Here is a 14944-nt window from a genome sequence, read left to right as displayed (position 1 = left end):
CAGAGACATTACTTTGCTGACTAAGGTCCATCTAGTCAAGGCTATGGTTTTTCCTGTGGTCATGTATGGATGTGAGAGTTGGACTGTGAAGAAGGCTGAGCGCTGAAGAATTGATGCTTTTGAACTGTGGTGTTGGAGAAGACTCTTGAGAGTCCCTTGGACTGCAAGGAGATCCAACTGGTCCATTCTGAAGGAGATCAACCCTGGGATTTCTTTGGAAGGAATGATGCTAAAGCTGAAACTCCAGTACTTTGGCCACCTCATGCAAAGAGTTGACTCATTGGAAAAGACTCTGATGCTGGGAGGGACTGGGGGCAGGAGGAGAAGGGGACGACCGAGGATGTGATGGCTGGATGGCATCACGGACTCGATGGACGTGAGTCTGAGTGAACTCCGGGAGATGGTGATGAACAGGGAGGCCTGGCATGCTGCGATTCATGGGGTCACAAAGAGTCGGACACGACTGAGCAACTGAACTGAGAGGAGCAAATGCCTTCCAGGGCTGCTTAAAGGTTCAATGTAAGGGACTTCCTGGCAGTCCAGTGGTTATGACTTTATGCTTCCACTGCAGGCACAGGTTTGATCCCTGGTCAGGGAGCTAAGATCTTGAATGCCATGTGGCATGGCCATACAAAAAAGTTAAGTGTAGGATAGCTGGACGGTGCATGGCAGGTGGTCAGCATCAATAATAATGACATTCAACCTCAGGCAAAAGCAATGTCCCACAATAGAAGTCAGAGGAGGGAATTCCCTGGTGGTCCAGTGGTTAGGACTCCATGCTTTCACTGCCGAGGGTCCAGGTTCAATCCCTGGCTGGGGAACTAAGATCTCGCAAGGCTCTCTTAGCTAAAAAATAAGTCAGAAAAGTGGGCATCTCTGGGGAGTGAGGGAACCTTCAACAGCTGGGAAGAGTCTGTATCTTGATTTAGAGAGTGGTCACACTGGTTAAACAATCTAGGTGTACACCAAAGATTATGAACATTATATATTTTAATTTAAAAAAATAAAAAAGGACTTCCAAGGTGCTCCAGTGGCTAAGACTCTGTGCTCCCAATGCAGGGGGCCCAGGTTCGATCCCTGGTCAGGGAACTAGATCCCACATGCTGCAACTAAGACCCAATGCAGCCAGAGAAATAATTTTTTTTTTAAAGCAAAATTTTTTACAAACCTAAACTCATTTGACCCTCACTTTAGCTGTGCATTGTAAGTATGTGCTATGTTTCTGCCCATTATACAGATGAAGGCACTGAGGCTTGGAGAGATGGAATCACTGATCCGAGGACACTAGCTTGTCACTGATGAAGCTGGGACCTGAACGCATCCTATCTTCAAAACCTTTGCCCTACTGACAATAAGAATGTCCTTTTAAGAACATCAGTAATGGTAATAATACTCTTCTGTACAGAGATGCAATGCATCTTAGTGCTGAAGAGCACAGATACTGGATCTGGGATTCAAATCCAGCCTCTCCTACTCCCTAGTCCTGTGCCTCAGTTTCTTCATCTGAAAAATGGGATGACAACAGTGTTTCCCTTCTTCACAGGATTAACTGAAGTGATACCCTGTAAGCATGTAGAAAAGTGTCTGTGCAGGGCTTCTCTGGTAGTCCAGTGGCTAAGAATCCACCTTGTGATGACGGGGACATGGGTTCAACCCTGGGTCTGGGAATATCCCACATGCCACGGGGATGTGCGCCACAACTGTCGCGCCTGCACTATGCAGCCCCCAAGTTGTGACTACTGAAACTCGCGTGCCCTAGAGCCCATGCTCCACGGCAAGAGAAGCCACCACGATGAGAAGCCCGCACACTGCAACTCGAGTGGAGCTCCCAAGAAAGGCCGTGCACAGCAACAAGGACCCAGCACAGCCGAAAATAAATATTTAAAAAAGCAAAAAGAAACAAAAAAAGAGTGTCTGTGCAGATTGAGCGTTTGTCATTATTTTGTGTGTGTGAGATTGTCTGGCCACCAGTGTCAAACCCAGTACATCCTGCACAGCGGTAAAGGCTTCTCCACCCACTTGGTCCCTAGGACTGGCAAGATCAGGATGGGAGGGACCACAGCTGGGGAGGACGTCCGTACAGCCCTTCCCCACAGAACCACAAACCCGTCACAGCCCCAGGGGTGCTGCCTTCACCCTGGGGAGCATCCAGGCAATATAACCACGACACACACTGTGCTGGGAAAGAGTTACTGCTCACAACCAGACTCCATCGGGTCCAAATCTTGGCTTGGATATTATTTGCTGTCTTTTTTTTTTTTTGGTCATGCCACGTGGTGGCTTATGGGATCTTAGTTCCCCGACTAGGGATCAAACCCTTGCCCCCTGCAGTGAAAGCGTAAAATCTTAACCACTGAACCACCAGGGAAGTCCCTACTATGTGATTTAGAGTGACTGTTTCTACCTCCCCGGGCCTCAGTTCCTGCCTCTGGAAAATGGGCCTCCGAGAGTCTCTACCTGTCAAGGTGAGAGGTTTACTGACATAATGCCCATGAACTGGCTTGCCTAGCCTGTCAACAGCTAACTTATTTTGAGTGCCAGCTGTGTCCCAAACACCCTGCCAAGCACATTAGTCCAGAATTAGCACCCATGGGGGTCAATTCCTTTTTTTTATTCCCATTTTACAGATGCGGAAACAGAGGCCCAGAGAGATCCAGCAGCTTGCCCATACAGTCCCTGAGTGGGGAAACCACAGCAAGGCCTGGGGAGGAGATAGCAGGAGTGGGGGAGGTGGTCTCCTTGCCTGCTCTCTGACCCACACTAACTGACCAGAAGGGGAACCTCGGCCGGGACAAAGGGGACATGGGCGCAGACTGTCAGCCTTCCCCTGCCCACCCCCACTTCTCTTTTCCCTTGCATGGCTGTGACCCTCCAACTTGAACCCTGAGCTCATGCACAGCAGGAAGTGAGACCTGGAGAGGGAAGAGGGCACACTTCTGCTTTTCCTGGGGGACACTGGATGGATGTGGGTTGGGGGTACAGCTGGCGTCTGACCTGGCATTTGAGGTCTTCCCAAATCAGCCCAGCTTCTGGGACTGAATCAGTTTTAGCCTTTTTAGCCACTGGAGAAGGCAGGTCACTTCCCCTCTCTGGGTCTCAATTTCTTATCTTGAAAATGGGAAGATGAACAGTCATTACTGTCTGGGGTTAAAATATCAACTGAATGTGAGGTTGTCCCCAGGGCCAGGGTCTTATAAGAAAGGTAGCTCCTGTTTAATCAAGCACTGGCTCTAAATGGCTTTTCAGAAGTGCCCTTTGGGTTTGGCAAGACAAGGGTTTGGATCCCACCTCTGCCACTTCCTGGCTTTGTCCTTGGGCAAGTTGCTTAATTACTCTGAAACTTGGTTTCTTTTTGAACTTTTTGGCTGCACCATATGGCATGTGGGATCTTAGTTCCCTGCTGCTGCTGCTGCTAAGTCGCTTCAGTCTTGTCCGACGCTGTGCAATGCCATAGACGGCAGCCCACCAGGCTCCCCCGTCCCTGGGATTTTCCAGCAAGAACACTGGAGTGGGTTGCCATTTCCTTCTCCAATGCATGAAAGTGAAAAGTGAAAGTGAGATCAAATCCATCCCCCATGTGGTGGAAGAGCAAGTCTTAACCACTGGAGACCAAGGAAGTCCCTGAGCCTTAGTTTCTTCATCTGGAAAATGAGTGTATCCATAGACTCTACTTCACAAAACACTCAAACAAGAATGTGTTAAGCTGTAACACAAGGCCCAGCATATAGTGGTTGTGTTATTGTTTTTGTTCTTTAGTTGCATCTGACTCTTTGTGACCCCATGGACTGTAGCCCGCCAGGCTCCTCTGTCCATGGGATTTCCCAGGCAAGAATACCAGAGTGGGTTGCCATTTCCTTCTCCAGGGGATCTTCCTGGCCCAGGGATCGAACCTGTGTCTCCTGCATTGGCAGGCCGATTCTTTACCACTGAGCCACCAGGGAAACCTAAGCACATAACGGACATGCAATAAAAACTGGTCATTGGGAGTTTCCTGGTGGCCTAATAGTTAGGATCCTGGGCTTTCAATGCCGTGGCCCAGGTTCAGTCCCTGGTCAGGGAACTGAGATCCTAAAAGCCATGTGGCATGACTGAAAAAAAAAAAAAAGAGCTGGTCACTATTCAATATTGTCATTTCCCATCATGGGCATTGTCTCATCCCCATTTAAACTCTCAAATCTCAGACAACTTCAGGCCAGAACCGGATCTCGTATTTGGTTTGTTGGTTGTTTTTCTTATTCTAGAGCAGGAGCAACTTCAGTGCAGAAGGCTGGGTCCAGCTCACCTCAATTATCAGGTAATTTTCCACTAAACATTTCCTACTCAGTGTCTGGCCCTGCACTGGGCAGTAATGGGAACCCAGAGATTTCCCTGGTGGTCCACTGGTTAAGACTCCACGCTTCCACTGCAGGAAGGGGAACTAAGGTTCCATCCCGGGTCAGGGAACTAAGCTCCCACGTGCTGCGCAGCAGCCAAAAAATAAAAATAATTATAATTTTTAAACATAAAGAAATAAAATTATGAGGACCCAGTGGTGGTTGAGCCAGCTCAGCCCTGGCCATCCCAGAGCTCACAGTCCAGTGGAGAGATAGACCCACCCCCAGACAGTGAAAAGCCAGAGTGGTCAGAGATGGGATAGGAGAAGCCCAAGGGTTGTGAGCACCCAATGGTGAATGATGGCTCTGGTCCCTGTTGTTTCAGGGTTTCTATTCTGGCTAGAATCAATATCACCAACACTAAAAAAATGAAAACGGCCAATAGCTTTTTGTTTGTTTGTCTTTTGCCACGCTGCTCGACTTGCAGGATCTTAGTTCCCCAACCAGGGATTGAACCCATGCCCCCGGCAGCAAAAGCATGGAGTCCTAACCACTGGATGGCTAGGGAATTTCCAAAAGCAGTCAACAGTTTATTGCATGCTTTCCAAGTTCCAGATACTATTTTAAGTTTGTTAAATGCAGTCACTCACTGAATTCCTACAGCCAGTCTACCAGGTTGGGACTATCGTTATGCCCATTTTACAGATGAGAGAACTGAGACCCAGGGACGTTGAGTCACCCACCCAAGCTCATGCAGCCAGCAGCTTGTTGGAGCTAGGATTTAAACCCAGGACATCTGGCTTATCCCAAGGTTCTACTGCCTCTCAAACGAATGGCTGGGAAAGGCTGGTTTCCCAGGGAGAGGATGAGGGCTTGCGGCTCTGGGTGGAAGGAGGGCTGAGATGGAGGCAAGGAAAGGCTGCAGTCTCACCTACCTGCAGAATGCAGTGGGTGAGGGGGTAGATGCCGCTCAGGCCTGGGGTCCAAGCCACCTCCAGTTCCGTCGGCTGAGTTGAAACCAAGCGGAGGTCATGGGGCCGCTGGGGGAGCACTGTGGACAGATGAGGGGAGGGACTGATCCTGTGCCCGAAGCTCCTTGCCCGGCCCTCTACTCCAGCTCTGACCTCTGACCCCAAGCCCATACCCTCTGACACCTAGCTCCCCGGCTCCCTCTCCTGTCACCTGTGATGGTGGCCGTGCGGGATGTGGTGATCCCCTTGGCGTTGTGGGCTTCACAGGAGAAAGAAGCAGTCTTGTTCAGGCCTGAGGAGTCATGTGAGGGGGGGCCCGGTCAGAGAGGGGAAGGAGGGTGTTGGGGCCAGGCTGAGCATGCCCCACCACACTCCATCCCCAGGATCAGTCCAGCCCCCAGTGGTGCCTGCTTGAAGGGAGTGTCAAAAAGGGAGGTGATGTATGGGGAATGCAGACCTCCACCCCCAAAGACAGGCCAGCTAACACCACCCCTACACAGACCCAACCCCCACCCAGATAGACACATGTACAAGTACACACACACAGACACACACTCACACACAGACACCACAAACATATGCACCAGCATACAGTTATACACACAAATGTACACACTTACATATAGAAATACACATACTCATACCTAGACACAGGCAAACACACAGACATATACACACAAGCACAGACACAATCACACTGAGCCACGCAGACCCCCGTAGAGGTGTACACACCTATTAGACACACACTTAAGAAGCAGGCCTTCATGGGGTTGTGTAAACACACGAGTGTTTGTTCATTTACATGCTCGGTTGCAACCAACTTCTCTCCCCCAAACCCAGTTGCTCTAGCCCCACCGGCCTCCTGGTGTTTCTAGAAGGTACCAAACATATTTCCACCTCGGGAATTTTGCACTTCCATTCCCTCCGCTTGGAAAAGCATCCCCACAGACATCCACCCTCCTTCACACTCTTTACTCAGATCCCACCTTCCAGCCACTCTGTCCCTCCCCAAGCACCTTGTCGAAAACTGACATTCCCTGGTGGCTCAGCTGGTAAGTAATCTGCCTGCTATGCGGGAAAACTGGATTCGATCCCTGCGTTGGGAAGATCCCCTGGAGAAGGAAAAGGCTGCTCACTCCAATATTCGGGCCTGGAGAATCCCATGGACTATCCATGGGGTCATAAAGAGTCAGACATGACTGAGTGACTTTCACCTCCACAGCCAGCCTTCTCCTTGCTTTACTTTCTCTCTTTGGTTCTCATCACAGTATCCTTCACACGGTCCTGTGTCTCCTGTTCACTGAGTGTTGACACAGGGGTTCGGGGTTTCAGCCCTGCTGTATTCCCACCCCGTCCCCCTCCCCGGGGCCCAATATGGCCTGGTACACAGTAGGTGCTCCATAAATGTTTGTTGAATGAGTGGCTGGATTGGTGTGGATACATTTGTGTACTTATGAGCATTTTAGGGTGTGTACGTAGCAATGTGAGCTTGTGTAAATCCATGGGTGAGTTCGTGGAGGAGTCTTGAGTAACTGTTTTTGAGTGTCAGCGGGATTGCCTTCCCTTCCCCAGTGTGGTGGTGGTGGGAACACAGGCAGACACACACATACACACATACGCACACACACAAAGGCACATACAAGTACACAGGCAAACCCAAGAGACGCAGACACACAAACACAGAGAGACACAACACAGAGCTATACAACGTCCACAGATTCACACACACACATAAAGGCATATAGAAGTAAACAAGCAAACACAAGAGACACAGACACACAAACGCAAAGACACACAACACACAGAGCTATCGAAAGTCCAGATTCACACTCACAAAGGCACATACAAGCACATAGGCAAACACAAGAGACGCAGAGACACACAACACACAGACCTATACAACGTCCACAGATTCACACACACACACAGCGTCTGGGTGACAGCATGTAAGGAGGACCAAGTCTTAAATCTGTGCGTGACTGCAGGTCTGAATCCATCTGTGTTTGTGTCTGAGTGTCTGTTGGCCTCGCGGCGTCTCCCGCCTTCGCTCTGCGCCGTGCTTGTTCCCACCACCATCAGCAGCTACCCGCAGACACAAAGTTTCCTTTCCTCAGGCGGCAGTGGACGCAGGCAAAGGCGGCGAGGCCGGAAGGGGGTGGGCAGGGAAGCTCCGGGGCTCCGCTGCCCGGGCCGCGGTTCCCAGCCAAGGTCAGGTGCCCGCAGCCCCCGCGGGCCCAGCCGAGGGACAGGACGGCCCCGGGCGGGCTGCCCGGGGAGGTGGGGGTGGGGCGCGGCGGGAAGCCTGGGTCCCCTCCAGGCACTTGGCACGTGGGGGCCCCCGCCAGGGTCACGGCGCGAGAGCCCGCGCGGCCCGCCGCCCCTAAAGGAGCCCGCGGGCGGGAGGGGGTCTGGAGCCGGGTCCCGTTCTGACCGCAGCATTCCTGCCCCCGCGTGAGTCACCCCAGCGGGCCCCCCCGCACTTCCGGCCGGCCGAGATCCCCCTAGCCAGGCCCCAGCGGCCCGCACCTTGAGGGAGGGAGGGAGCCGGGGCGAAGGGGCCTGGGACCCCCTCCCTCGCGGCGCGCTCTCGGGCCAGATGTGCTTTCCAGATGTACCGGCCCTCCCCCACCCCGGAGCGCAGTCCGCTTTTTCCGAGGGAACGGGAGGGATGGAAGCAGAGAGAGAGGGGGCACGCCCTGAGTCAGATCCAGGGACAGACACGCACAAACGGACGGAATTCCTAACACGGCACCACCGCGAATTCCTGCATACACGCACAGTGAATCACACTTAACATACAGGGGCAGTTGCTGGTCCTAAAACGGAAAACAGCAACACTGGTCAACTGCCGCGGAGGGTACTGTCACAAACAAGCAGTGACTCAAAAACATACTGGTTGACTTGTATGTAGACACAGGGGGCTGACATTGACATGTACGCAGACACACACATGCCCACATTCGCATAAGCTCGCAATCAAACAAGCCCACGCGGACTGCAGACACCTGTGTGTGTTTAGTCTCTCAGTCCTCTCCAACTCTGCGACCCCGTGAACTGTATGTAGCTCTCCAGGCTCTTCTGTCCCTGGAATTCTCCAGGCAAGAATACAGGAGTGAGTTGCCATTCCCATCTCCAGAGGATCTTCCCCACTTGGGGACTGAACCTGGGTCTCCCTCGTTGTGCTGTGCTTAGTCACTCAGTCGCGTCCGACTCTTTGTGACCCCATGGACTGTAGTCTGCCAGGCTCCTCTGTCCATGGGGATTCTCCGGCCAAGAATACTGGAATGGGTTGCCATGCCCCTCTCCAGGAGATCTTCCCAACCCAGGGATAGAACCCAGGTCTCCTGCATCGCAGGCAGATTATTTACCGTCTGAGCCACCAAAGAAGCCCTACAAACACTCAGTAACGCAATATACACCTAGGCTGAAGCTGACAAACACACCAGCCTCCCTGCAGATTGCGACCAACAAATGCACACTGAGGTTGAAGTGGACAAACACACACAACAGGGCGCAGACCAGGCTGATGTGGATGCGCTCGCACACAAACACAGCCAAGCCTTCCAAACACAGCTGGACACACTCAGCTCGCTTCGGACGCATTCATCAGGATGCAGAGTGACACAGAAACACACAGGGCTGCTGCAGGCACGCAAGCGTGGAGGCGCTGCCCAGTGCATGGAGGTGATGCAGACACATATACACACGGGCTGGTGAGGACCTCAGGTTCATGCACCGGGAGGTAGTCAGGGCTGGGACTGACACACCAGAACAAATAGAAGCTGAAGGGTATTGTTATTGCCTGCTGTGAATCACACACAGACACATACACTTCTATAGAGATCCATGGGACAAAGCTGTACACCAACATTCTCACCCTGTGACATACATACAGATATCACAGAGATATCCATACACAGACAGCCACAGTGGAACGGAGGAAGCACACCAAGTTGTCCAATGACCCATCCTGACTCCACAAAGAAACAAAATCCCCACCAAGACACACTCACACCTAGAGGAACACACCTGTAAGCTGACATGGTCACCTCTATACAGTGAGGTGTACAAAACAGCCTTCAGACACACTGTGGCTGTGGTCCAGCACTCTGCCATCTCTCCTCACACACACACACACACACTAATCCACCCTCACACAGTGAGTCACAGCTATGGACACACAAAGAGGCCAACACTGAGATTCTTAGTCACACACACAGACACACACTTCCACTGACAGCCCCTGAGAAACTTACAGAAATATGCCATAAAGACCCAAACATGGGCTTCCCTGGTGGGGCAGTGGATGGGGATCCCCCTGCCAATAAAGGGGACATGGGTTCCATCCCTGGTCTGGGAAGGTCCCACATGCCACGGGGTAACTAAGCCTGTGGACCGCAACTACTGAGCCCTCGAGCTGCAGAGTCCCATGCTCCTCAACAAGAGAAGCCACCGCAACGAGAAGCCCGTGCACCGCAACGAAGAGTCGCCCCTGCTCGCCGCAACTAGAGAAAGCCAAAGCAATGAAGACTCAGCACAGGCAAAAAAAAAAAAAAAAGAGAGAGACCCATACAGTGGGACAGATGGCTAAACTGACAAAACATACCTAGTAGTGCGCGCACACACACACACTCACACACACCCTCGAGACATTCTCTGCAGCTGGCCCTCACTAAGGCACACCCTCATCCAGAGAGGTTGATGCTGACAGAAGCACTGAGACACAGATCCAGAGGGCCAGAGACACACCCAGAGCCTCCCACCACGCCCTCCACACTGGGACACACACAGAGACCCCGCCTGGCAGCTCCCATGCTGATAAGCACACAGATCCTCTCACACCTTTGCCCTCCCCTTTCTCCCTCTTCCTGGGATGGGCTCGGGGATCCATACACCCCCCTCCCCCCCCCCCCCCCCCCCCCCCCCCCCCCCCCCCCGTCCGGGGTCCTGCCAGGCTGACTCAGGCCTGGAGTGAGCCCTGGGCCTGAGTCACTCCTCTGGAGCCCAGCATGCTCACCGCTGCTTCCTCGCACACTCAGGGCCCCCGGAATGCTGGAATGTGAGCCCCTCCTTCCACCCTAAGAGACCCTCCATCCGGAGCACCCTCCCAGTGCCAGCAGATGAAGGTAGCGGGTTGGGGCTGCTGGAAGCCGATGCCTTCCAAGGTCCAGCCACCTCCCTCTGACTGACTCAGCCTCCCCCATCTGTGTTCCTTTGTCTCTCTTTCCTCAGTGAGGGGAACTCCCTGGGCCCAGGGTTCCCTAACTCTGCCTGACCACTGCGTGACCCCCCAAGCTAGATTCTGCCCCGTGTGTGAGGTGTGGAAAGAGTTGGTCACCCTGAGATGGGGAGGGTGTCATCTGTCACTCAGCCCTGTCCTGTCTCTCTCCTTCTTGGCTTACATCTGCAAGGAGGAGGAGAAGAGGAGGACACAGTTGATTCCGGTGCCCTGCTTGGGGTCAGGGGCTGACAAAGGGGCATCGGGCCCACACACACTTGGCCATGGAACAGCTCAGAGGAAACCCAGGACAAAGGACGCTATTCAGAGAGGCTGGCGCGAACGGAGAGAGAAAGAGCAGAGAGACGACAGAGAGACAGGGAGACAGACACAGAGAGAGATGGAGAACAGAGAGACGGAAAGAAAGCACGCAGAGAGAAATGAGATCGATGGGGACAGAAATGCAGAGACAGAGATACTCAGAGACAAAGAGGAAAAACTAGAGACAGACTCAAAGACAGAGAGAGACAGACAAGGACAGAAGGATGAGGAGAGCCTCAGATGGAGGCATGAAGGGCCCCCCACTTCCATCCCGCCTGGCCCTCTGTCCTGAGCTGATCACATCCCTGGACTCACCTGGAACGCGGAGTATGTGCTGGGGGCTGTGGTCCATGGCTGAAGCCAGGGAGACAACATCCTGGAGCCACAGGAGGTCCACGGGCTCTGGGGGGTCCCTGCGCCCGGCAGCTCAGGTTGAAGGGAGTGTTGGCAACCACAGTCCTGTCCTCAGGCTCCTCCAGGAAGTAAGGCAGGCCTGGGGGAGCAGTGGTAAAGGCTGGGGGTCCCTCTGATCCCCCTAGGGATCTGACTCGCCACAAGGATGATGTAGGCTGCTGGGTCTTTGACGCCTATGTCTGAGCCCACAGGATACCTCTATTCCCAGGACACAAGGTCCACCATATATCCAACTCCTCTCATCAATGTCTGACCCCCTTTCATGTTTCTTTTCCAGAATGTCGCTAAGTCATATCTGACTCTTTTGTGATCCCAGGGACTGTAGCCTGCCAGGCTCCTCTGTCCACCAGATTTCCCAGGCAAGAATACTGGAATGGGATGCCATTTCCTTCCTTCTCCAGGAGATCTTCCCGACCCAGGGAGCGAACCCACATCTCCTGCATTGCAGGCAGCCTCTTTGACCACCGAGCCACCTCATCCCACTTTATCTATGAGGAAAGTGAGCCATCCCCCAATCCCCAGCAATGGGGGATGATAGGATTAAGTCTCCCGGGGTGGGGGAGAGTGGTAAGTTGCCTTGTATCTCTTATCTGACAACCCCCAAGATAGCTTTTTCCCAAAAAACACATAATCTGCCCCCCCCAGGCTTGTCCTCAATAATTTATAGACCCCCTTGCCTGACCCTCCCAAGATGTCTGATGTTCCTAGGCCACATGTTCTTAGGCCTAAGACACCCTGAATCCACCAGCACTCTCTGACCCCTCCCTTAGGATTCTTGCCCTCCCAGGACCTCGGAGCCCAGGGCTCACCCTCCAGCCCCACGTAGCCAGGCTGGGACACAAAGGTCTTTTTTCCCAGGACCACGGCGCACTGGTACCATCCCGTATCTGAGAGCTGCAGAGACGAGATTCTGACAGGGCAAGAAGAGGGACAGAGAGATTCAGGGTCAGAGCTGGACCTGGCGAGGGGGGTCCTCAGAACTGAAAGCGGGGAAGGGGGTCTGGCCCAGAAACTTGTAAGAGCTAGGAAGTGGGTGCTATTATTAACTCATTTTACAGAAGAGGAAAGCGAAAGCCAGGGTGAGTTACATCACTTGGTCAGAGCCACACAGCTCGAGAGTGACCACATTGCCATCCAGCCCAGGTGGGGCTCCTGCGAGTGAGAGCCCACTTGGCCTCAGGTGGTGGAGGTGTGGGGACAGGAGGGACGTGGGTCACGGCTGGTCCGATGGGGAGGCTGGGCACCTGAGTTGGCTGACCACTTTCCAGTCATCCTGCTCGTCTTCGCCCAGGGGCACCTGGGTCTGGGTGCTGTCTGCCAGCTCTAGGACCTGTCCATCCCGAAGCCAGGTCACCTCGGGGGGCTCCCCCTGAACCTGGAGCTCACACCGAAGGGTGCCCATGAGTCCTCGGGCACCGGTGATGTTCCCCGGACTCCCCACGAAGGGGGACACTTCAGTCTGTGGGCCTGCAGGGAGATGGAAGAACGTTAGCTCGGGAACCCCTGCTTCCCTGGACTCCTCGGTTCCACCCCTGCCGGCCTGCCTACGGCTGCCAGGACCCCGCCAGGCCCTTAGGCCCACATAGTTGTTGAGTGACCTCAGCTGGGGGGGCAGAGGGTGGAGGCTTCGTGGGGAGGATGGGAGCCTTCCCAGGGGACTGGGGGTCCGGCCTCCATCCCGTTGGGAAGTAGGCCCAGCATCTGGCAGCCTCCCACGCCCTGACTGCCCGGCTGGCCTGCCCCTGCTTAGGGTCTCTAGAGACTTCACAGACTGGGCTGGTGGATGGTGGGGAAGAAAACGGGATGGGAGAGAGCTGAGAGAGAGAGAGAGAGAGAGAGAAATGGGGAAAGAGAGACAGAGAGTGGAACCAGAGAAAGTCAGGCAGACAGAGAGGAGCAGAGACTCAAGAGGGACCGAAGATGAGAAACGGAGAGACCCACCTAGAGGGGAAAAAGTTGGGGGAGAGACACGCAGAGGGAGAGAGAAAGACGCAGACAGAAACGTTGATAAGAGACACTTAGAGAACAGGGAGAGGGAAAGACAGAGACATGGAGACGCACAGAGATGGCGGGCCGAAGGCAGAGCCCCCGGCCCCGGAGGTGGGGCACACGGACAAGCAGCCCTGGGGTGAGGAGAAGTGGGGGTGGCAGGGGTGAGGGTCTTCCCCTAGGGCTCCGGAGCCTCCTCACCCTGCGGCCTGACTTCGGGTCCCTTCTGGAAGGCTCCTTTCCGGGCAGCACTTGCTCAGCCCCTCTCTGCGAGGCCCCCAGTTCCAGCCCAGCCCCTACCCCTCCCGTCTCCTGTCTGTCTGTCCCATTGTGCTGTGTCCATCTCTTCCCCATCTCTGGGGCTCCCAGTTTCTGTTTCTTGTCGTCTGTTCCTCTCTCAAGGGTCCCCTTTTTTTTCTTTCCCGGCCTCTCTTGGTTTGTCTCTGTGTCCCCCTTGTCCCCCTCTCTGTCGTCCCAAGGAAACTCCCCGAGCGGGCTCAGGACTCAGCGCCATCCCCCTCAAACACCTGCCATCCGTCCCCCTCCTCTCCCCCCACAGCCCCTCTACGAGAGGTCCCTCCCCATAGGCCCCCCATCATCACTCACCCTTGGGAGCCACGCGCCCCCAGCAGCACAACGCCCAGCACCAAGCCAACAGGACCTTGCCCATCCTCGGGGCACCAGGCAGTCAGTGCCAAACTTTCCTCAGAAGTTGCTGGGCACCCCGCGAGGGAGGGGGCAGGGCCGGGCTGTCCCCGACCCTCCCCCCAGCTCCCGGCTCCCCCCGCCCTGATTTGGCACTGCCCGCCTGGCGCAGCGTGGTGGTTGGGGGGTGTCCCTCGCGGGCTCGGCTCAGCGGGCCGCCTTCCCAGCTCCTCTGCCTCCTTCTCTCCCTCCCAGACTTCGGGCAACACTTTCTCCGCCCCTGGCTCCCCGTCGCTTCTGCCTCCGCCCACCAGCTTGGAGCCCAAGAGGCCACCTAGACTTCGAGGGGTTAACACGGAGAGAAGAGGACCAGTTCGGTCTTAAAGGGGCCCTGGAGGGAGGCTGAGGAGGGGGCAGGGGCCCCTGGCGGCTGCGTCCCCGCTCCCGCTCCGGGGCGGCAGGGCAGGGAAGCTGAGCGGCTCTGTACCCCGGCTCTGGGCGCTGTCCCTCTGGGCTCTCTCTCCGTGCTGTCTGGTAAACATTCCTCCAGAACTCCACTCCCCTCTGTGACGCCCCCCTCCCCTGCCTCCACCCCCAGCCCAGCCCAGCCAGGCACTCCCCCTTTGCACTCGCAGCTCCTCAGACCAGGACACACACACACACACACACACACACACACACTCAGATGTCATCCACACACACAGACACACATGAGAGGCTGGGACAGGAGGAGACACGCAGGGACACGCCGCCCGCCCACACTCAGACAAGCCGGGTCAGGAGCGCCACCATTCCTGGAAAAAAGTCTCAGAAACCAGAAAAGGGAGGACACTGCAAATAAAGACCAACGTGGGCACAGAAACAGGATGCCAGTGGATGGGCACTCACGGGGGTGGGGGTGGGAGTAGCCTGAAGACCTGGATGGGAATCCTGCCTCTGCCACTAACCCCATGACCTTACAAGGGACTGGCCTCCCTAAGCCTCAGTTTTTCCATCTGTAAGCTGGGAATAAGAACAGAACCTGCTTGGCAGGCTCCGGGGACAGGGCACATGCAGTTCCGTTGCACGTGGTA

The 14944-nt window shown here is 54.8% G+C and overlaps 1 protein-coding gene across 1 annotated transcript in view; it reads right to left on the bottom strand.

The window, feature by feature from the left end:
* The window catches only part of AXL (AXL receptor tyrosine kinase), a 36066-nt gene extending 21701 nt beyond the window's left edge, over nt 1-14365 (bottom strand). Inside the window, 7 exon segments of the mRNA XM_052655464.1 lie at nt 5249-5364; nt 5496-5576; nt 11139-11232; nt 11234-11316; nt 12047-12147; nt 12482-12704; nt 13833-14365. Of these exon segments, the coding sequence (XP_052511424.1) occupies nt 5249-5364; nt 5496-5576; nt 11139-11232; nt 11234-11316; nt 12047-12147; nt 12482-12704; nt 13833-13896 (762 nt within the window). The 5' untranslated portion in view covers nt 13897-14365.
* Nucleotides 14366-14944: the final 579 nt, after the last annotated feature.

The sequence above is a fragment of the Budorcas taxicolor genome, chromosome 18, assembly GCF_023091745.1.
Source record: "Budorcas taxicolor isolate Tak-1 chromosome 18, Takin1.1, whole genome shotgun sequence".
In the NCBI taxonomy this organism is placed as follows: Eukaryota; Metazoa; Chordata; class Mammalia; order Artiodactyla; family Bovidae; genus Budorcas; species Budorcas taxicolor.
Note: the sequence above shows the minus strand (reverse complement) of the source record. Positions and strands in the feature narration are given on the sequence as shown.